The sequence below is a fragment of the Micromesistius poutassou genome (assembly GCF_964030765.1).
Source record: "Micromesistius poutassou genome assembly, chromosome: 19".
Taxonomy (NCBI): Eukaryota; Metazoa; Chordata; class Actinopteri; order Gadiformes; family Gadidae; genus Micromesistius; species Micromesistius poutassou.
The window spans coordinates 7,068,318-7,093,596 of NC_140289.1; the positions used below are offsets into that span (position 1 = coordinate 7,068,318).

The window sequence follows — 25,279 nt, forward strand, 5'->3', positions numbered from 1 at the left end:
TGTAATCACCTTCTGACAAGCTTACAAGAGCGTGATAGATTTCACTTAATCAAATAATCAAATAGCATAACAGAAATAGCAACGAAAGGAACCGCCAATGACGCATAACAAAAGCACAACAAGCTAAGGTATGTGCAAATAAACAACGATACTTGATCAGACTAGTCTAACTACACTACATCCCATCACAGACAGGGGGCAGGGCTGAATACTGGAGTCACTGGCGGCCGGGGGCAGGTGGGCAAAGGGGGACTGAGTTTGGTTAGGTAAGGAGGAAGGATTACACTGAGCACCGCTAGGAGGGGACATCCAATGATTATTAACATTACATAACAGCACAACAAACATGACATGTTTTAACATGGAAGGAACCAAAGAACAACAGCATTAATAAAAGGACATGGGCTTCTTTGAGGACGTTATAATCCTAATTGCCTCACGGACACGACGAAGAAGTTGCATAACAAACGGAATTGTTAATTACGAGAGAGAGCGAGCGAAAGATTAGACTTCACAGCTCCTTTATTGAACCATTTACAGAGAATCACTCAGGGCAAATAAACAGAACGTTTAGCTATTTGCAGAAAAAGGAAGGGAGCGAGAGATGTAGAGTGAGAGACAGACACCTACACACACACACACACACACACACACACACACACACACACACACACACACACACACACACACACACACACACACATCCACCCCCACCGCCCCCCCCCCCCCCCCCCACACACACACACACATCCCCCCCCACACACACACACGCACACGCACACGCACACGCACACGCACACGCACATGGGAGGGGTGGGGTGTTCCGCTGGCCAGTGGGCGGGGTGGTGCTGAATGAACAGCTCCAATAGAAAAACGCGCGCCTCGGCCAACAGTAGTATCCTCTCAGAGCTCCGAGCGCATGGAGCGACGCACCACTCTGTGAGAAACAGATCAGCCATGAGCCAGCCAAGTTCCCCATCCTCAAGATCCACGCCGAAACTCCCGCAGACCCCCACAAAGTCTTTCTGACCATGAAGAGGCAAAACGTGAGGACCCTTGCCCTGATTATATGCACGTTCACCTACCTGATAGTCGGCGCGGCGATTTTCGATGTGTTGGAATCCGAAAAAGAGACGAGCACGAGGACAGAGCTGGACCAGAAGAAAAGTGAACTTCTGACGACCTACAACCTGTCCAAGGACGCCTTCGACGATCTGGAGAAGGTGGTGCTTCAGCTGAAGCCGCACAAAGCCGGGGTGCAGTGGAAATTCGCCGGGTCTTTTTACTTCGCTATCTCATCACAACTATAGGTACGTGCGTTGCTTTCAACTTTCTAAACAGGATTGCTTAAACCTCCCCTTAAACCCCGCGTAAAGAAATGCCAAATGTGAATCGGAGGCGTTGTAAAAGTTAATAGATTTGACAGCTTGAATTAAACCCCCAGTTAAACCCTGATTCGATTTGCATGCATGAATCGTCATGCCCAACACATTGTTGACGTTCCCTAAGGGATAGCTGGAATAAATAATTACTTTTCGCCAAAACTCATTCAGCTGAACATCATTGGCCCGCGGCAGAGGCTGGTGCGTGATAACGTCCCGTTATCATTTTCTGCCTTGCATTCATGTGAATAACATGTATTACATTGATCGTATGTTCCTCTGTGTTCACGGCTTGGTACTAGGGCAACTGGTGTCTGTCAACATTGTAAAGGGAATGTTGCAAGTATTGCTTGCACAAACCGGACATAGTGTCACCATGTCCATTCAATTCTGTAACTTCCCCTCACTCTACTACGTCGGTGTCTGCAGACATTTTACGCGGCATTGTTGACATGGGCAAGCCACTGCAACACTGCATGCAGGATTCATCCACATGTTTATCTATTCGCTTATATATAACGCAATGATATTAAGATCGACCATTATGTAATATGTAATTTATATATTATATATGTTGTGTTATAGTACCTCTGTTAGCCAAGGACATCTCTGGGGGTTAAACTGTGGATAAACGCAATCTCTTTGATTCGGGTCACGGGATCGTATGCATCTCCAACCCCTTATATCATAGGATATAGTTTATATAACCTTCACCTTGTATAAAGTTAATATCAAATGTATGATTCCCTTTACATCATATCATTGTACGTTATCTTATATAATGGGTAATACTTTACAATAAGGGTACATGAATTAACCATCAGTTAACTAATTAGTTGAAGAATAAGCATTATTATACAGTATCAGAATAGGGGTTAGGTTTAGGGTTAGGGTTGGGGTTGGTGGGTAAGGGTTAGGAATAGGGAGAAACCTAACCCTACTAAATAATGGATACATAAATACCTAAGTTAACATGAGCACCATTAGTAAATAATTACTAGACCATTAGCTAACTGTTAACACATTGTATATCATATCACTTTATAGCATACAACTTTACATCATATGTATCATTTTACTTCCTATCCAATCGTTATATCATTTGTATGCAGCAGTGGTTCTCCACTGTAGCCTCAGGTAGCACATGTGTCATTAGTCATTAAGTCACCACCCAGAAATAAAAGTGATTCACCCATATTGCAGTCATCAACAATGCCTTCATGTACCGTTAACAACATCTAGCAAACAAGGAGCTGCTGCTAGTAAACAATTGAAACATCAATTTAAATTTAAACATTAGTTAATTCATGGGCTTCTTTCTAAAGATTAAGGTTTGGTATATAATATGCAACCCACTCAATATGCCCTAGGTCACCATCCACCAGCCGAGAATCACTGATTTATAAAACCTTTACCATATATAACATGTATATGATATAAACCATTCTCCTTCTCACATAATGTTAAACCATTTTGTATATCATTCAATATTAAAAATGTATATTGTACATCATCATGCATCTTAATTGTATAATATTAGACCAAATAGTTTATCATTTCATTTTATATCACATTGTATATCATGTCATGTGCCATATTATTTTATATCATACACATTTATATCATATATATAATTGTAGATCATATCAGATCATGTTATATCATATACCACTGGATATGATATGATCCCATATCCCATCCTCTTGTGTCAGGGCTTATAATGGACATGGGGAACATGGCTTAGGCCAATTACCTCCCCCTAACACCCTGTAAGTACAGTATATGTATCACCCTTGTCCTCACCCATCGCCCACCTGCTGCGCACACACACACACACACACACACACACACACACACACACACACACACACACACACACACACACACACACACACACACAGCGGTGACCATGGGATGACCGCTGGCTCCTTATACCAGGCCTGACCTGCCTCTGAAACCCTATCACATGTACACTACTAATTGCACACTAAGCTAGCCCCGGTGTCCATAACAGCGGCCTGTAATTGTAAGCCTCTTGGACCATCCATCTACACAGTGATTAGCTTATCACTCCGCCATTAAGTATTGATGACAGCACCAGCACCCCGCTGTTCCATTGACCTCCCCACCATCCCTGGCCACACCACACACTGCCCTCTGCACAGAGCAGTGCCGGGTCTCTGTACTTAACATCACACGGCTAAGAGCTATCGCAATGTGCTTACCCAGTATGGCTCGAGCCCAGGGAACAACATACACAGTGTTTTTTTTCAATCGATCTCCAGAAAGTGATTACACAGAATGTTTATTTTGTTTATTTATGAAGAACAACATGTTGATGCAATCTTTTGAAAGAAACACTATCTGTGACAGTAAGAGCCTTTGTGTCTTCCCATACACACAATCACCAGACCGCACACATCAGAATATGCCATGTCGCCAGCCTGCTTGGTGTTTTTTGGATATTACAATTCAGAATAATAAGCCATTGTAGCTCGCTCCTTGAAATGTCTGTGTATTTCCATATAGAGTGAGCCTACGTTAAACCTTATTGGTCGTGGAAGTGGACCCCCCCCCACACACACACACACACACAACCCCAACCTCCTCGTATGTTTGATCACATCCTCTGTCCTCTGTCCTCTTAAGAAATCCAGTGAACAGAGGCCACTCTTTCCCCCTCATACAGCAACATTATCATTAGTCTTAAGAATACTCCCATTCTATAGGAGCACGATAACAGGCCCTCGTCATCCTAACACTGGAACCTTCTTCAATGAATCCACCGAAACGGTCCGATGTCCCAAAGAAAGAAAACTCTAAAATAATCACAGAAAAGATGATAGCAAAACTGCCAGTGTTTCATTTTATGATTCTGTTGTGTATACTTTGGCTTTACGAAAACAGACAATTTCTCATTTCCATTTGACAGAGTTTGACTGTAATTCTCTATAATACCACATGTTTACATCTATCTATTACCCTATCTGGCAGCTATTTGAAAAGCTTCTTCCAATTGTATGTGGAGATGGGAGGGAATGTATTGTGGGAAACAAGAATACAAAATGCATTAGGTTTAACCTTTTGAGCTTTTGTTTATAACATGTATTAGAGTTTGCCCTCTCACACACACATACACACACACACACACACACACGTGCATACACACACACACACACACACACACACACACACACACACACGTGCGCATACAAAGACACAAACGCACACACACACACACACACACACACACACACACACAAACCCACTCAGAAGAATATCTTCTGGGCTCATTATCACTACATGAATCCCAGAGTCAATTTGTCATGATAATGGTACATTTAAACTCATAAAACAAACCGCTTCTGTGACGCTCATCAACAGACTTATTCATGGGAGACAACTTGCTGCTTTGATTTCTAAGACTGAGAAGCCCTTGCCTTGTAAAAGTGTTTGTGTTCCTGGATCATTTGGCATTTTGTTTTTCCATTTGGTGGTAGTCTGTAAAAATAAAAAGCAACACATGTTGATGTGTTGTGTGACGGTTGGGTTCTGAACCTCTCTACTCCTCAACACGTTGGGGTGTCTGAATGCTAATGTGTACAGAGAGGAAGAGATAACATGACCAGTGTCAGGTGTGACTGTGGGCTCCTTCTAGGGCGCAGAGGGTTCAGTCTGTCACAGGAGACCGTCTCCACGTTTTTTCCACCTTAAATATGTGAGATGGAGGGTTCAGGGACTTTTCTGTCCTTTTAGTTTTTCTGTTCACGTTTATGGTTTGATTGCATCTTTTCTTTCCCATGACATTTTATACTTCTATGTTATTAATCTGAGCCGCTTCTTTGCCCTTGCTCATCATTACGCGATCTAGGCTCACCTGTGTAGCCCACCCAGCTAAGTGGAATAGGGTCCGACCGGAGTTCTCCGTTATTCTGTTGGAGTTTGAGCATAAACAACGCCAGGCAATTCTTTGTTTCTGAACCGTGTGTGTGTTTTCTTTGTTGTTAGCTGTTCGACCTGCATTTTGTTTTGTTTTGTTGATTCCCTCCCCCCCGTCCCTGTCCCCGTCCACTGCGATCGTATTACGTTCACGTTGGACGTGAGGTCGCTTCTCCAGCCGTTTGATTCTTATTTGATCTCAGCCTGGTTGCTGGACTATTGGACCATTGTGATCTGATTTGAACACCCCCATACTGAGCATTATACTGGCTCTATTCAAATGTGACTCCAGAAGCAACAACTATCCACACCACAACACTGCCACCCCATTATGCAAAACAGGCTTTTCTCATCACAAGCAAATAGATTGATGGTTTCCATTGGGGATTTGATGGGTGTTCGGCATAGACAATAGGCAAACGATGCTGATTAAAACTATTTGCAATTGGAAACAATATCAAGCTGTCAAGGTGTCACTTGAATAGTAAGTATTGCAGCTTATTCGGTTCATGGTCATGGTATTTTCTGAGCAATAACATCTCTTTAATTTGATCATAGGAAAAACATGATCCTAAGTAGTGTGTGCAAATACTTACGTGTGTGTGTGTGTCTGTGTGTGTGTGTGTGTGTGTGTGTGTGTGTGTGTGTGTGTGTGTGTGCGAGCATTTAAAAATAGACTGGGGGGACATTGCACAACGCAAGCATCCCCCCTGACTTGTTGTTGTTACATAAAACAAGCCCCAGCGTATTACCTTCCATGAGTGTGTTGTGCCGGGCACCGGGAACAGAACCACGGAGATGAAACGTGACAGGGGCCGAAGATACACACCAAAATACAGTGAAGTAATACAATAGTAGGGTGTAGTGTTGTCCTTGGTCCCAATGAGTTTGTGGGGTGTGTGTGTGTGTGTGTGTTTCTGTGTGTGTGTTTGTGTGAGTGTGTGTGTCTGTTTGTGTGTAGTGTTCTCCTTTGTCCCAATTACTTTGGGATACAGCGAGTGTGTGTGTGTGTGTGTGTGTGTGTGTGTGTGTGTGTGTGTGTGTGTGTGTGTGTGTTGTTTCTGTGTGTGTGTTTGTGTGTGAGTGTGTGTGTCTGTGTCTGTTTGTGTGTAGTGTTCTCCTTGGTCCCAATGAGTTTGTGTGATTCAGCGAGTGTGTGTGTGTGTGTGTGTGTGTGTGTGTGTGTGTGTGTGTGTGTGTGTGTGCATGTGTGTGTGTGTGTGTGTGTCTGTGTGTGTGTGTGTGTGTGTGCGTGTGTAAGTCAAATCAGGGCAGTGAGTTGAGTTCCAGAGTTCTCCCTGAAGTGACTGGAAAGATGAGAAAGCGTGTAATCATTGGCCTTCATTTTTTTGCACTTGATATACACTTGATATATGATTTTCTGAAAATAAGTAAGTCGTAGTCCCATTGACGTCAGCCGTACGGTAGACTCTTCTTTGAATTTACAAGAGCTCTGAGAGCCACAGCACAGCAGAACACCATCTAGCTTCCTCACAAGAATCCTTTATTAAAGATACGGTTTATTTTTCATTGGTTTCATTCCCTCGCTTATTCTGTATCGCTTTACCTTACGTGCCCCTGAAAGTTTATCGCACAGCCTAAAGCGTAGAGATTACCGGATGGTTGTGTGTGTGTGCAATTTTCATTTTGAGTCCACGTGTTTCCCTAGCATGTCAAACTCCCAGTACAGCTTACAAAATAAAGGTGGGTATTTCATCATCTTAAAGGCAATCACAGCGTGGATCCATCCAGCTCAGTAGACTGTTACCCTCAGACTCAACCCTCGCTTCGCCCAAGCAGTCAGGGGCTACGGGTGAGATTGGAGAAACCAGAGAAAGAAAACAAACAGTGCGACCAGCTTTGATTAGCGTCGGTAGGGTTTGTTGATGTACATGATCGTGGGGGGGGGGGGGGGGGGGGGGGGTGGGGGGGGAGTACAATGTGGGGCTTGTTGATAGAAGGGACTAGCTTTCGGGTTCACATGGCCTGGGGGAATGTTTACCTTTTGCTGCCCGTCCTCTGCTCTGTGCACGTCTGCCTGTGCATGGAAACTTGCGTGCTTGCTTTGCCTTTGAGACTCGCCACAAAGAAAAAACATGACTTGTTGTATTTAGTAGACATAATAATCTGGCAAGGTCCAAGGCTGGAGAGGAACCAAATCAAATACTACACAACAGTAAGCCTTATCTTCTCCATCTCCACATTTATATTGAGCCTGTTTCCAGGATCTAAACATTGACACTGCACGACCTGTACAGCATTAACCCCTTTGGCCTGACAAACAAAACCACAAGTTTCCCACTTGTGCATATGCATACAGCTCCCAAGAAAAGAGGATGAATCAGTTTCCCCCAAAAGATTCTCCACTCTAGTCGTGTGTGCTGGCATAGTGGATGAGGAGCCTGTACGGAAGCCAGGGGGTTCTGGCGAGAGCTGGACAGGTAAAGCCGTTTGATTAATGTCCTAATCCTCCCACGCTGGATATTTGAGATTAACTGAGTCGTGTCGCACTCTTTTGGAAACAAGATATGACTATGAATCCAAACAAGAGCCCAGCTGTGCTTGGATGAAACATAGTACGTTTCCACAATCATATCGAGGCACTACCATACATCTGCTTGAATCTGTAATAAAAACAAGACACTGAATAAGAGTCTTGGCAGGAATTATATAATGTTGTACTAGTCGGATGTTTACATGTGCTTTGGAGCCTATGGAATCAGCACTTTCTGCCAGAGAATAAGACAACAGTCCCATTCAGATCCAGAACAGCACCCAGCCTTTCCTCCTCTCTCATGTCGGGAAGTAAACAAGTGATGCCGATATCCATGGCGACAGACAGGAGGACCGGGCAGCAGTGAGCTGCATCGTCCCGGGGCCTGTCTGGAGGAGGGGGTGACAGCTTGTAAAAGCCGTCACGGGGAGTGCTGTCTCTGGGATGAAAGCGGGGGGTCCGGTGGAACGGTTGGGCTCTTCTTCATGACCTGAAAAGGAAAGGTATTGTCTGTACTTTTTCCATCCAGTCGTATAGGAGCGAGGTTTCCTAGAAGCCGCCGGAGGAACGAGAGCGATAGTGGATCAGTGTTACTGCAAATTAAGATTTAACATGCGATTTCTGATTGATTTACCGACTCTGCTTTTGGAATACTGCAGTTTTTTTGTGTGTGTGTGTTTTGCATGACACAAAAATGCACAACAGCACTCATATGAGCCTGGTGTTTGATGAAATAGTACTTTGTGAAGACGTTTTCCCTCTTGCGATAAATGCATGTTCACCTCTATAAATGTATGCATCATCTTAAGTGGCTGTATGGCTTGCTATGTGGGTTAATGCATGTCCACTGGACATTGTGTTGATAGCTCGAGCAAAGAGCTCTGCCACCACTCCTGTGTTGATTTCCTCAGTGAGACAGTGTGACACAGACTAATGGGCCATGGGACAAACAGCACTTTTCCACAACAAGGACAAAGAGGGAACACTTTGGAATGACACAGATACACGCCGCTTGCATCTTCTGAAACACCAAACAAGTTATAAAGAGTGTTATCAAATATAGCACTAAACAGCAGTCTGCATCGCTGGACCAAGAAACCGCTCAAATCCAAAAAAAGGATAAATGTCAGCCGAACAACAGACTCAGATACTGTTCTGTGCTAACATGACAATGGGGTTCAGCAAGGATTCTGCTGCGTGCTGATTGGCTGTGTGTTGAGATGCCAGTGGGCTTTGTTTTATGTGCCTGGCTATAGCATGGAGATTGTGCGACCTTTGCCTGAATAGATGTTCACTTTCTCTCTCTCTCTCTCTCTCTGTATCTGTCTCCCTATCTCTCTCTCTCTCTCTCTCTCTCTCTCTCTCTCTCTCTCTCTCTCTCTCTCTCTCTCTCTCTCGCTCTCTCCCCCTCTCTCTCCCTCTCCCTGTGCACACACAGACAGATTGTGTGAATTATACAACATGGCAACAGTTGGTGGTTGATGGTTATGCATATAGAATGTGGATATTCATCAGCAACAAAAAATAAACAATATTGTTTCAACATCCCAACGTGCACACTGTCCTCTAACGTGTGTGTGTGTGTGTGTGTGTGTGTGTGTTTGTCTGTGTATGCATGTGCATGTGCGAGATAGAGCCTGCAAGTGTGAATTTTTGCATGATAGAGTTTTTGTGTGGATGCAAAGTGCGAACATACACATACAGACACACACACACACACCCACACACACACACACACACACACACACACACACACACACACACACACACACACACACACACACACACACACTCACAACACATCTGAGCATGGAGGGGTGAAAAGCCAGCGCTGGTGTGTGTTTACTCTACACTCTGATCCATGGCTTTCATCAGCGGCCCTTTTCCATAACAAACCACTGAGAATTTTCCCCTTCTAATTCACGGGGGCCTTCGACAGCTTCGCACCGCTTAAGGTTCCAGCACTCCCAGACGTGCAACACGCACGGCCCAGTGCTCATGCTGGCCATCGCCTGGAGCCACCGGCATTCGTTCCCAAGCATTATTCGCCCCGACGGGGCCCAAACGTATGCACGTTGCCTAGGGGCCCCGGGTCCTCGTTTGTGTCGCCGCTCGCGTCTCTCCGTGCTCCATCTCTCCCAGAAGCCTACCAGTATGAAGTAGACTCACACACACACACACACACACACACACACACACACACACACACACACATATATACTACCCCCTCCGACGACCACGTCCTCCATAACCTCCTCCCTGAGGCAGATGGGAGCTGGAGCTCTCGCAGGCTCCACTCGATGTATATTCTTACAGAGAAGAGCCTGGTCCAAGACACCCCAGGCTTGATGACGTCAACAACCCCCCCCCTCCCCCCCCCCCCATACCAAACACAAGAAAAGACAAGGAAGGAAATGATGAAAATAAGAACAAGCTCGCTGTTGGGCCCTATATTCTCTCTCTGCGGGCTGTTAAGTAATTCTGACACCAGAGCTAGCAGAAGTGATGCATCTGCTTGCTTCTCACACCCCGAATGTGTGAGGGTGGGAAGAAAAAGAAAAAAAAAAACACTGGATGAGCATTAATAGTTGTTCATGGCGCTACACACACAACAGGAAACTGCAGCGGCTAATTGGTGATGATGAGACTGGTACACGAGATTTGAGGTTATTCTTGTTTGGCTTGTTTGGCAGTGGGTAAAAAAAGCATTTGAGAGTCATCCCCTTCTGTTGTACTTGTAGTGATCGGTTTGAGTGAATCAGTTGTTCTCAGCAGACACCACATTGGGAAGAATCCATCCCAGGAGTGGCATATGTGTCGGCCTATTTTAAAGTATGATTATATCATTTGGAGAAACAAGCACACAACTAAACCCATTTGACCGTTTCCCAAACACTGTTTATAAGGTTCTCGGTACAGGCTTCTGCTGTCAGCATCCTGCCCGTATATGCTAACCACAAATGTGTTATCTTTTCAAAAGTGCCAAACCTTTTATTCAAAGGGTTGCAACCCTGCCACAGATGGGATTATTCAAGGAATATGTATACTAAAATGACAGCTCCCTGGTGTGGCTGGGTTTGCTACGAAGAGCTGAGAGGGGAGTTAATGAAACGAAGGCTGCTTCCATCCAGTCTATGTCCTGTCTGTCTCTGTCTGCCATATGGCCGGCCTCAGGCGCTGGCCGCACTGCCTCATCAAGGTGAGGAGGAGATGTGAGGTGCAGTCTCCTTCATTTCTTAGGCCACACTCTCACAGACACGGACACTTTCTTTCACACACACACATGCACATAGACACATGCACATACATACACAAACAGACACATAGGTGCAGGCATGTACACAGATATGCACGGACACTCATACACACGCACGCACGTACGCACACACACACACACACACACAAAGACACAAGTATCAAGTGAAAAAATTGATTTGAATCTGCTCTGTAAACTGTATATTTGTGTTTATAGATTTCCTTTTTGGTAAAAATGTAAGATTTATGTTCCTTTTTTGGATACACTTCAAGTATGGTTCTCCAGGATAAGACACCACAGAGACTTTCCACATGCACTGTTAAATCTGTCACTTCCTGCAAATCCCTGGAAGAATCACTGTCTCACCCATCTTCCCCACTTACCGACCTGAAAAGAGCCTTAAAAAACTCAACAATCCGGGGTTGTTTGAGCCGCGAGGAAATGGGTTTCATTCCTCAGACACACTCGATTCCAATCATTTTGATAGCAGTGACAGCTGCACTGAGAGTGATATAGTTCAGGTTTAACCGTTACTGAAATGTGATCAGGTGTTATTTGCACTCTCAAAAAAAGTTTTAGAGCGAGTGGTCCAACTGCGCATTTGTGAGATTTTATTTAACCTTTTTCCTTTCAATTGATGTATTCTTCCCATCACAGAGGCACCGGTGAAAGCACATCTCGAAGAGCAGCTATTGACCAAAGCATTGTGTGTTTGAGATTAAAACCGGATCGGAGTCTTTTCCCCTACCACCACCACCACCACCGCCATTGTTTCCACCCGCACGTCTCTCTCTACCAGGTCTCCGTGTGTTTGTTCAGAGATAAATAAGCTCGGCCAACCGTAATACAATACAGTTAGTAGTACAGTTAACCGCGAAAAAACAAAGACAGGTGGACTGAAGGAGGAGAGGGGCCAGATGGATCCAGTCTGAGGTTCAGATGACACCTAAGTGAGATCCATTACCTGCTTTAATTGCATCGGGGGGCCGCAGGTTGCTGTACCAGGTGCCTGATAATGAGGCCCCTGGCATGACGTGACCTCATCCCCCCCTTCCCACCCCACTGACATGTGATAGGTTGCCGACTTTGGCGTCTGGCCAACCAGAGCGGAGGAGCAGCCAGAAACCTTTGGAGGCCACGCAACGCAGACACAATACATACTGTAGGTACACGTGTACGTACACACACGTACATACGGACACACATGCGCACTGTACACACACAGAACGAATATAGACACACACATACATACACACACACACACGTATCCTCTCCCTAATTTCCATTTGAAACTCAACCCTATTGCATACAGCGTTGTCATGAGTGTATGCAAATGTCTTCATCGTCTGTGCGTGTGTGTGTGGGTGTGTGTGTGTGTGTGTGGGGGGGGGGGGGGTTTGTGCGGGTATTGTCATGTGCGTGCGTGTGCAAGCATGTGTTATTCATGGGTGTATCTGCCATCTGCTGTCTAAGTCCTTCAGTGTGCGCCTGTTGGCTGCTGCTACCACTGCTGCTGCTGCTGCCGCTGCATGTGTGTCAGTTCAGGAAAACGAGCATCTGTTTCTCGAGCGCAGCGTGCTAGCCGGGCCGGGCCAGCACGGGGCCAGCGTGCGGCGCGTCCATCAGACGGGAATCAGGTGGCGGACGGCCCGAGCCCGCCGGCGCCTGCATGTGATTTGGCAGAGCAGGCGAAGGGAACATAATCGCTCTGCATTAAACATAACGAGACGGATAGATGAAGCGGGGAGCGTGAGAGCGAGAGGGGTCCATGATATAGGAAAAAAAGGAGATAAGGCAGCAAAGGGAGAAGGGGGGGGAGGGGGGGGGGAGGTGACTGGAGGACAGGCGGCAAGATTGACAGCAGCTATTTTTAAAAGGAGAGCTCAGGGCTGAATAAAACATCCACCGGCTGTGGCTACGCGGGGTGAAGTCTTGACATCCCAGAATAACCATGCCCACCCATACATTCGGCACTCATCCACAACTTACGTTGTGGTTGTTGCATTAACATGTTTGACCACAGACATCATGAAGCTACCAGCGGGGCAGAGCGAAGGACATTCCCACTTCTTTGGTCCGCCAGCCATGGTTTACCCGCGTACACAACACGATGAGCACAGATCCCATATCCCGGAAAACACGATCACGAGAACCCTTCAAATTCAAAGTCTTTGAAATACAGTTTGATCTGGGTAACGGAGGGGAGCATTTTAAGCTTGTGCAGTTCAACTTTTGTAAACAGCATATCATGGGCGCACACGTGCAACCTTATTGGCTGTCTTTTGCAGCCATTTTAAATTGAGAAGAATAAAGCACAACATAACCAATCATGTGCCACGGGCAACGCACACACGACGTTCATCGATTGCCTTGGATTCCAAGAATGGATGTGGACGTGTGAATAGGTTTGATGTGGTACAATGGGGAATATCAGGGTTTGGTTGTTGTTGATGTTGTTGTTGTTGTTGTTGTTGTTGTTCTCACTGTGGCATTAATTCCTCATGTGTGTCAAACTACACACCACTTGACTGCATATCCTCCGTGTTCTGGGCTCATCAGGCACGCTTCTGTCCGCTCCGCTGGTGTCGTACAATGTGTGTGTGTGTGTGTGTGTGTGTGTGTGTGTGTGTGTGGGGGGGGGGGGGGTGTGGGGTTGGACTCAGTCAGTTCATTAGATAGATATGTATGACCAACAAACTACCTACTATTCAAACTAATTGATTATTGATCGTTGAGGACAGGTGTATTGTTGTCCTTGTTGTGATTCTGTCAGTAGGTGTTCCGTGAGGCTTAAACCAACGTGTAAAGTGTGATGTGTGAATTCAATAGGGTACTAGACAGACAGACAGAGAGACAGATCGACAGACGGAGACAGACACAGATAGACGGACAGACAGACAGACAGATAGAGACAGACAGACGGACGGACAGACAGACAGACAGACAGACAGATATATATATATATATATATATATATATATATATATATATATATATATATGTATATATAGACTGGATAAAAGCATTTGACTGAATCTGCAATTTGAATAAGTGCTTTTGAATGTTGAATTGACTGTGATTGACATCCCGTCAAGTCCCACATCTAGGTTCTGCCTTAACTCTACACTTTGGTTGAACACGACACAACCTGCAGAAAAGTGCAGGATCTCTCCATCACGTTACATGACCTGCTAAAAGAGGATAAGAGAAATCCAAACGCGGTGCTCCTACATTAGAAATGACTACAAAGGAAAACACTTCCTTTCACATTGAATTAAGGATTAAGCCAGTGTCTCTTGTTCAAGGTTAGTGTTTCCTCCAGAATGCAGAGAACATGTTTCTATTTTATTGGTTGCCGGTTTGGAGATTTGCCATCAAATCTCCAGCCTAATACATTAGAGGAGTGAATGCCTGGTGATGTTACGTAATCTTCATGACTGGATGCCCTGGCGGCTGCATTCCATGGTTAACAGCAGCCACGTCCACACCGCCACATGCACTAAGCTGGCCTGCTGTAACAGCCCCATACACTCAGGGCGTTTGCGGAGCATTCAAGACGTTGATTCGTTGTTATTTTTACGTGTTCTCCATCTGATTCAACAATAGCCTTGAGGATTGAAACAAAAACCTAATGTCCATGTTGTTTCTTACGTAACCTTTGCTTCTGCTCTGTTTAAATTTTCTGCGATCATCGCTCTTCCCATTCAGCACCTATCACGCTCCTCGCCCTCCTTAGAAGGAGGGATGCCTCTTCTGTGGTTCTTCCCTTTGGATTTGGGGAGTTTTTCCTTGCCCTTCAGAGAGCTTAGGATTAGGGGCTGCCGTACAATATGGGCCCGTGAAGCCCTTTGAGACTGCAGCCGCCGTACAAAGGCCTGCTATACAAATACATTGACTTGACTAATGTTTCATTTCAACTCCGACTTCAACTTCTCTGTCTCCTTGGCGTCTGGCTCTATCCTCCCCTCCTTCCCTTGACTTACACCCTTCTTTTATCGCTCTTTCACCTCCTTCAACTTTCAAACGCACACCCGTGAGCGATCGGATTTAAGCCATAAATCAGGAGATTTATCTAATTATCCTCCCCGGGAAACTCACAGCCTGTCTGGAATGCCGCACACGTGCAACGCTGACTTCATGGAAAACGACTTCCTGCCAAGGTTTCCTCGCATATCCCCTAAAAAGGAACCTCGTCGGGAACCCGTGGGTTTAGAAATAGACCCGCTTAGACACGGCTGCTTTCCCCGTGTTTATTTGTTTACAATTTGTCTTGTTCTCCTCTGCCCTGTGCCGCAGCGATACCCGGGACCTCAGCAGGCTGAGCCACGGCTGAAAGCCACACATCACAGGGCCGTGTCCGCCCGTGTGGGTGGAAAGGCGGAAAAAAATAGCGTGCAGGGACTTAGCCCGCGACACATTTACATCAGAGTGTATACAGTGTGTTTCCTGTGAACGTGTGCGCATGCCTGTGTGTGTGTGTGTCCTCTGGTCCGAGACCTGGTGGCTCTGGAGTGTTTGTGATAGGGCCGGTGATGTCACAGGGTCTCATCTGTGCGCCGGATTGGTTAGCACAGGCTCCCAGGCCCTATTTAGGGAGCGTACGGGCCAGGCTAACCAAGTTAACGTCAACCTCTGAGAAAAAAAAACTGCTTTTGGTTGTTTGTTTTTTTGTTGGTGCCAATGAGCTGTCTCCTCTGGCATCGGTTTGCCGGTGATAAATGAGTCCCTTATCGTTTGCTCTCGCTCTCCCTCTTACGCTCATTTCTCACTCTCTCACTGCATCTTTATCTTTCCCTCTCTGGCTCTGTCTCATGATCTCTGGCTATCTCACGTTGTCCCTCTTTTTCTCTCCTGATTTATCCTCCTCTCAGTCTCATTCTGTCTCGTGCTCTCTCGCTAAGTTTCTCTCTCTCATGCTCTCTCTCGCTCTCCCTTCCTGGCTCTGTCTCTCTCTGTCTCGTGCTCTCTCGGTCTCTCACGTTGTCTCTCTTTCGCCCTCTTGGTTCCTCCTCCCCTCCGTTCTCTCTCATGCCCTCTCGCTCTCGTTCTCTCTCATGCTCTCTCAGTCCGGCGGTAGTCATGGTTCACTGACTGACCGTAGCATTAACATGTTTGACCACAGACGTCATCAAGCTACCAGCGGGGCAGAGCGAAGGACATTCCCACTTCTTTGGTCCGGCAGCCATGGTTTACCCGCGTACACAACACGATGAGCACAGATCCCATATCCCGGAAAACACGATCACGAGAACCCTTCAAATTCAAAGTCTTTGAAATACAGTTTGATCTGGGTAACGGAGGGGCGGAGCATTTTAAGCTTGTGCAGTTCAACTGTCCACAAGAGCTGGAATTTCACAATATAAATATTATCCAATTGGCAGTGGGTAAAATACGTCGCAGGATTTAAATCTTTTCTCTCTTTTTTGAGGGGGGGGGAAGATGACAATTGAGTTTTAAAATTACATTATAAAAACATTATCCCTGCCAAAATTGAGTGAGCTCTTACCCAGAACTCATTATTTTCATTGTTTATCGCCCGGGCTCCATGCCACTATTCCACTCTGGTTTTTGCAACGAAGCTGCAACAATCGCTATGATTAAGCACCCCAACGCACATTCACGTTATTTCGTGTCCGTGCCACTATAAGTGCTAAAACAACAAAAAAACACTGACACGAGAAATTATTTTTTTTGAAAAATAACATATACGTCTGACATGAGTTTGTGGGGAATCAGGTTGCAGTTTACTGACGGTGGTGTGGGGTGCTATTGGTATGTGCCCTGCAGCGCCTGGCACTGCATCAACCTGGGCCTATTGATTGAGTTGGGTTGGGGGGGGCTGCCAGCCTGGCTCATTGGCATGGCCAGGATGCTGTTTCTATATGTGGTTCCTGGGGGGCAGCAGGTGGGTGCTGACATCCCCCTCCTCCCAGGTGTGTGTGGGGGAGGCTGGGGGGGGCGTTGTTCTGATATCCGTATTTTTGCCCTTAGATCAAAGGGTTACATTATTGGTTGATTGCACACTACAAACTGAAGGCTAAATCACGCCAAATAACGATAAATAACACAATTGCACTTCCACTGTCACTTGAAATAAAGTGTGTGATGACGGTGTTACGGATCCAGAACAACATGTACAGATATCTCTTCATCTAGAAGTGCTTCTTCCCAACAAATGGCTTTTTTCCCTTTCAATCAATAACCCACGCCACCACAGAGAGTGTGTGAAAGTGTTTGTTTTAATTATCGCAGTCATCATTGACTGGAACTGGTGTTCTGCTGATGGAATCCCGTGTCAATGGGATCCAGGAGTCGGGAGCGACTGAGGAGGCGGTGACGAGCAGTGTGGGCGGTGTGAGGACCAGCTGTCTGCGGGGCCTGGCGGGGGGGGCGGGGGGGGGGGCTCGGGGGATAATGGAGAGGAGGCATGGGGAGAGGCCCGGGCCCTGTTTGACCGCCTGAGTAAACAGCGGCGGGGTCGTCTGGAGTTTGAGGTGTCTATGACTCACCGACTGACAGAGGAGCCCCTGTGCACCGCGCACTTCAGAACAGGGGGGGGAACGTCCCCACAGCGTGGGAATCGCTACGGCCGTCGTTATGGCCTGTTTTTTTTTTTCTTCCGCGTGTGGTTCATGGAACAGCAGTCACGATAACTCGAGGTTTTTTTTTCCGCGGCACACAGCTGTGACATGGACAAAAAAAAAGAAGCAGATGGAAAGCGTACCGCTGAGAGAGACGAGAGCCTGATGCTCGCCCATGCAGTGGTTCTCAGAATGGAACGCTATTTATTTGTGCGCTGCCACTGAATATTCCCCCTTTTCTGGTATTTCAGAGATGCGTAAAAGCCCCCACGACAGTGACGTCCGAGAAAGGCCATACCGGGGCAACCCATGTAAGCTAAAAGCTACGCTAACCATACATGGTGGAATATGCTAATTTGCTATGACACCTTTTTGGCACGTCCTTCACACACTGTTTACGCAGATGGGAGATATGTTTATAGACCGCCACGGCTTTTATACACTGTTGGCAGTGTCCTCTCAACAGAGACGGAGACCTGGCTCATTTAAAACTTTGTTTGTATATGTGTATGTGACCAGCGCTGAAAACTAACACAGTGTAGTTAGCGGGATTGCTGCTGCCAAATCTGTCCGCAAACATTGCTAATTTCTATTTGTTTTCTGAAGAGGCATGTGCCCCTTTGGAAGCACTGTAGCAAATTAATGCTGTTTATTTATTTAGTGTGTTAATTATTTATTCATCAAGTCGGGTAATGAGAGAGAGCCCTTGGCCACACGAACCAAAGAGAAGCTTGATAATTAACGTTTAACATTGGAATGCTACTTTTTTTTTAATGAACATGGCAAAACAGAACATGGTTATAATTGTCTTTCAAATAATTGTAATTGGTACAATAGGTCTCTCTCTGTGTTCAATTTCACCACTGAAGCTATGCCATTACTTCAGCTGTCTTACGCCTCTTGCCCACTGTACACGTCGACGGATGGGGGCTTTTTGACGCATCTATGTGTTTTCCCGGGTTGTATAACAAAGGTGATTTCATTGGACAGTGCACTTGCGTATATTTGCATAACGCAATCTGATTGGGTGACGGATCCGTCGCTGCCTGAAAAGTTAAACTTTTCTCAACTTTTGGACGCAAGAGACGGAGCCGATAAGACGGACGGACCCACAATGCATTTCGGTAGCGTCCCATGCAAAGTCAATGAGATCCATCAACGGACGTGTACAGTGGGTAGGGGGTGTCAGGGCGCACTCACACTAGGCCATCTGTACCGTGTACCGAGTATGATTTTCTAGAAAGTCTAGATCGTTTGGCTAGTGTGAGCACGCCATCCGTACTCAAGTACAGTTAGGGCACACTCACACTAGGCAAAGTTGCCCTGTACCGTACTCAAGTACGATTGCCCCCCCCCCCCCCCCCGCCCCCACTGTGCCGCCTATGCTCACACTAGGCAATCTCAACTGGGCCTGAGTATGGTTGCCTCTTGTACATATAGGTTGCGTATCCGTCCGTGTCTGTGTGTCGGCTCATTAGCATCTGTACCGGGGCCTGAGCACACCTCTCCGAAGTGTAGGCCACGGAATTGAACTCTACTTGAATACGGAAGGCATGCTCACACCAAACGATCTAGACTTTAGGGGGCAAACATGCACGGTACAGATGGCCTAGTGTGAGTGCTCCCTTAAATTCCGTGGCCTCAGTACACTTCGGAGAGGTGTGCTCATGTAACGGATGCCAACTAGCCTGGGCTAGCTGGTGTTAGTACATTTGTAAATCATCACACCCCTAGCCTTAAGAACACTTCTAGCTTCTGAGTTAGAAGCCTGGGCATTTAGCTCAGTGGTTAGAGCGTTCGACTCCCATGCTGGTAGTGTCATAGTTCGAGAGGTGGCAGGATCGAGACCCGCGAGCGGTCGAACCGGCCTCTGCTACACTCAGGCCCCGGTACAAATGCTAATGTGCCGACACACGCACAGATACGCAACCTATATGTACAAGAGGCAACCGTACTTAGGCCCAGTTGAGATTTCCTAGTGTGAGCATAGGCCAGCGGCACAGTGGGGGGGGGGGTAATCGTACTTGAGTACGGTACAGGGCAACCTTGTCTAGTGTGAGTGCGTCCTTAGAGGCGCTGCAGGGCTTTTACTTTGAAAAACGTTCTGGCTTCTGTCCTGCTGATTTACATTTCTGTACAACATCTGGTGTTGTATAAGATTTGTATGCACATATCATGTTGCGTAACTTATGTTTGCAATGGGTCATGTTTTATAACATTTGTATCCAACACGTTGTGTTGTATAACATTTGTCCTGCAACCCAACTGTGTCTTTGTGTCCGTCTGGGAATGGCACTAGCAAATTCAACTCTCCCTCTCTCTTTCTCTCTCTGTTTAACTCTACTGTATTTTGAGTAAGACCATGGATTTAAGGGCCGGCAAAACCCAGCAACAACGCTAAGATGCTCTGGCCCCTTTTTCACCAATTACTGCTAAATTAGCTTTTGATAGATTCACCACGATTGCAGAATCCTGCCCCATTATGCCAGCTGATGTGCTCTCGAGTTGATAAACGGGTTCTGCCCCCATCGTCTGTTTAGCCCAGAACAAATTGTGCCTGGTAATCAATGACAATGTAATAGTGTGACTGAGAGCCGCGGCCCTAACAGGGACATTATACTAGCCTTTGATGTATTTTCAAAGCCCTGTTTCTCTCTCTGCCTGATTAATCAGCATAATGAAGACGGTGGGACGCATCAGGAGGTACTTTGGAGACAGACATCACAGGGAGGGGGGGAGGGGCAGCCCGAGTTTCCCACCTTTCATACACACTCATCTTCAGACAGTGACCAGCACCCAAGGGAACAGACGCCCCAGCACCCATATTTCATCATCATTTGTATCGTGTAACAAGAATACACAGTGGATTTAATTTGGACCACATCGGATTCGGAGGGGGGGAGGGGGGTGGGGGGGGGGGGGGGGGAGGGGGGGGAGGGGGGGGTGGTTAATACGACGCAGGGCTGAATAAACTCGAGCTCCTGACAGGTGAAATTAACATGAGGAGGCGATTAAAACCCTGTGAAATTATTCATGCTGCGCAATTATTGTGTAACAAGTCTTTACGTGGCCTGGGGTCAGCTCTGTGAAACAGGCCGCCTGTAGTGTGTGTGTGTGTGTGTGTTTTTCCTCCAATGAAACTAAATCAACAGCACTTATCTGCTTTTCATGTAGATAAGGAAAGGTTTTCTCTTTTTTTTACGATGGTATCTGCGCCGATCTGTTGCTCCAGGCATTGGCTGGAATCATATTTTTGTGAATTGTGATTCAATAATGAGAGGTTGTGGTGTTGGGGTGGGGGGGGGAAGGAGAGGATGCACCTGTGTTCTGACCTTTATTACACTCAATCCTCATTAGCTTATGGCTAATGGCTCTTTTAGAAAAAGGCTTTTATCGCTTTTCAGAGGATACGCATATTTTCTTTCCCATGATAATTGCAGAATGAAGTTAGGACACAATTAGCCTTGGTTTGCTGTTTCTGTTGGACATATTTATCATCAGCCCCGAAAACAAATCTAAGGTTTCTAGACGTTTCTAGAAAAATTTAGAAAATATGTTGTTAGTGTTCTTATGTTTCTCCTGTAAGAAGCGAGCTCTACTGTAGCTCGTAACTGTAAGAACAAGCAAAGTAATTAATCTCAACAGCGGGGAAAAAAACAACAACGACCCTGGTGGCGTTCCCCACATGCTAGACACACACTCTCTCACACACACACGCACGCACGCACGCACGCACACACACACACACACACACACACACACACACACACACACACACACACACACACACACACACACACACACACACACACACACACCCAGTCACACAACACCCTGTCACACGACGTCTCCGTCAAGCCCAGGATCACGTGAGCGGCAGAACTGCGGTGCTAAACGTGGAAGTAGCAACGCTGGCCCACCGCACCCCTGTCACCGGCGCCTTCAGCTGCCTGCGTAGCGTCAGCTGTTAGCCATGAGCCGCGCGGTCGCTGACGGCCCCGCAGTCACGCTGGCGTTCTGTCAAGCTCTGCTACCCACGAGATTTTGCTACCTACCTCTGCGCATGCGCATGCAGACACTATTGAGTATTGGTGTCAATTACACACACTGTACCCCTGAAATCTACAATAAAGACGTTATAATACAGTATCAAATTATGGTCCCTGTATTTTTGTACATCAGTGTACACAGGGCGAGTAGGGGTGTAAAATAACGTGATTCTGTAGTGGGAGCATCATTTGATAGAGGCAGTCGGTCAACAGATTAAATACACTACCAAACACATAAGGTAGCACTTTTTGATAGGGTAGCATGATTCAATAGACTCTGATATTGTATAATAACGTCTTTATTGGAGATTTCAGGGGTACAGTATGTGTATTTTACACCAATACTACACCGCGGATCAATACTGTCGTCATGCACATGCGCAGAACCACTAAGTAGCAAAATCTGACAAGGGAGCAGAAATTGGGCGAACACCGGGCCCGGACCGTGTCGTGACATGGGGCTGGTTTCTAAGGCAGCCAGCGGCTTTCATGTTTACCTGGATCCAATGACAGCTTGAGACAAAAGGCCAAAAATTGGAAAGTCAATATTTAACCCACACATCACGAGATGGATGCAGCTGATACAGCCACTGTGGCACGACTCAAAGCTATTACCCGGACCTATCGCCTTTATTATGGGCTGTTGTCTTTCTAGGCATCGTATTTGCTAGGCTCCGGGAAACGATGCAGATTGTTAATTCAAGTGGAAAATACAACATTTAAAATGGTAATGATGTGTTTGAAAATGATTTTTTCTCTTACGATCAAGGACCCCGCACACACACACATGCACACACACACACACACACACACACACACACACACACACACACACACACACACACACACTCTACTAACATAATATTATGCAACCAAGATGCATGTCCAATACAATGGCAACACATTGAATTGTGACACATTTCTCATTAGGTTTAAATGTATTCCCTTTCACACTGGGGCAAGCTTGCAAATTTGCCGTGGATATAATTGCGCCTTTGCTATTTTCTATTATATGTGAGCCATAAAGCGCATTAAAATTCATAGAGCTGTGATATAAGGAGGAGGGTAAGGGCTGAGGAGGGATTTTTGCCCTTTTCAAAGACAAATATAGGCTGAAGGATTCTGGGTAGTCTAGACCTGGTAGTGAATGTGGCTGTTTCGCAATTCTGCATAATCATATGAAATGAGAAAATAAATAATTGATCACCTGGGAAATTGTGAGAAATTAAACATACTCAACTGATAGCCCGTTTCTGCTACAGGGCAATTAGGTTATTGTCACCCTGAATAAGAAATCCTCACGGCCATGGCCAGCATGGCAATGGGACTATATTAACAACAGTCATCACAACAGCAGGAGAGGAGAAAGTAGAGAGAAAAGCTTGAGAAGTAATGAGTAGAGATGAATGATTAAAGAGAGGATAAAGTCAAAGGAGTAAATGATGGCTTGTCGCCCCTTTGTGAAGAGGTGCTCCAAGCCAAGCACATGTTCCCTGGCTGACTTGGGCTATGTATCATTTTTAAATGGTCATTAGTTTGGCGGCACAATTGGCAGAGCTTGAAACAAAATCCGTCCCCAGACAGACAGATGGCCGAACCGAGCAGTGTGGTGTCAGAGAGAAATTAAATCAAGCACAAGGGAAAAATGAAGTGTTTTTTTTTTCATTCGCCTTACCAGGCGGCCGTATCTCTCGGCCTTGTGTGATACACGAGCCGCTGCGCTAGACCATATCACCCGATAGAGGATGTTTTTCCATTTCATAACACACAGCAATAGCACCAAGGAAACTCAATTAGGAATTTAATGTTGACACTTTACCTGAAAACACACTTTGAGAGCAGCGCTAATCCCTCTGCTTCAGTGTTTTGGGAACAGGGTCAACGTGACACAGACCAAAGCCAGACTATATTTGTGAAGTTGCCACTGGCAAAAATTCTGAGAGAGACACTTTGTCCTTCAATAATCCACCGTTCATCTCTCCAGATCCCAGATTACATAAGCTTTCAGCAGGCTTTTTACAAGACCATGTTTTGAGGAAAAATGTAAACCCGATGACAGGGAGCTCACCCCAACGCTAGCTTAGTATTATAGGATATTGATTTGACCCATGATACATTGTTGGAGTTTGCCTGTGTTTTTAGATAACTATTCCTTTGTTGCCTTGAAACCTAACCGATGTTGCTTTCCATTCTCGCCTCAAGCCGTCAGGGAACATCAGAACGAGAAAGCCTCCATGTAAAGTCTCATCATGCTGATATTAATGAATGTAAATGAAAGTGTGGTTGTATTTTGCTGCATAAACACTTACAGCAGTGCTGTAAGTGTGTTGGGCTCCTTTTTTAACTGAATAGGAAAAATACAGGGAGAATAATTAGAGGCAAATGTCCTCACTGGCTCAAGCCAGCCCCACAGAGACCAAATGTCCATTAATTATTTACCATCTTTCCACCAAAGACAGCCGTTTTTATTAAAGAAATATTATGACTGTTTCTAAAACTTCTAAAATATGGAAATGTGAAGGCTAAGCAATTTGCCTCCATTCCTTTTTTTCGCTTCATTATTGAGCCCCGTTATCCGGCTCTGTCCCACTTACCACTCACCTCAGTGCGTGTGCCTCTCTCTCTTTCCTCCCCCAGGCTACGGCCATGCGGCACCCAGCACCAACGCCGGCAAGGCGTTCTGCATGGCCTACGCCCTGCTGGGCATCCCCCTCACCCTGGTCATGTTCCAGAGCCTGGGCGAGCGCATCAACACCCTGGTGCGCTACCTGCTGCACCGCCTCAAGAAGTGCATGGGCATGCGGCGCACGGAGGTGTCCATGGTCAACATGGTGATCATCGGCTTCGTGTCCTGCATGAGCACCCTGTGCGTGGGCGCCCTGGCCTTCTCGCAGTTCGAGGGCTGGAGCTTCTTCCACGCCTACTACTACTGCTTCATCACGCTCACCACCATCGGCTTCGGCGACTACGTGGCCCTGCAGAAGGACGAGGCGCTGCAGAAGAAGCCAGAGTACGTGGCCTTCAGCTTCATCTACATCCTCACGGGCCTGACGGTCATCGGTGCCTTCCTCAACCTGGTGGTGCTGCGCTTCATGACCATGAACGCCGAGGACGAGCGGCGGGACGCCGAGCAGCGGGCGCTCCTGGCCGCCGTCAACGGCCAGGCGGGCGAGCGGCTCCACTGCGTGGTGGACGGCGCCTCCTGCTCCTCCACGCCGTCCGGTTGCGCCGGGGTGAGCGGCGGCGGCGGCGGCGGCGGCATGGGTAGCAGCAGCGGGGGGCCGGCGAGCCGGGGTCTGCGGAACATGTACGCGGAGGTGCTCCACTTCCAGTCCATGTGCTCCTGCCTGTGGTACAAGAGCAGGGAGAAGCTGCAGTACTCCATTCCCATGATCATCCCCCGGGACCTGTCCTCGTCGGACGCCTACATGGAGCAGGGCGAGGCCTTCTCAAACCCCCTGCATTCTAACGGATGTGTGTGCAGCATGCACCGGCACTCGGGCATCAGCTCTGTGTCCACGGGGCTGCACAGCATCAACACCTACAGGGGACTCACCAAGCGCCGCAGCTCCATCTAG

The 25,279-nt window shown here is 46.7% G+C and overlaps 1 protein-coding gene across 1 annotated transcript; it reads left to right on the forward strand.

Moving 5' to 3' along the window:
* Positions 1–1,031: 1,031 nt before the first annotated feature.
* kcnk3a (potassium channel, subfamily K, member 3a) lies at positions 1,032–25,279 on the forward strand (the record flags this gene model as incomplete). The annotated part of the gene is given in 3 exon segments (XM_084483806.1): positions 1,032–1,293; positions 1,296–1,310; positions 24,339–25,279. Coding segments are annotated over 3 exon segments (1,218 nt in total).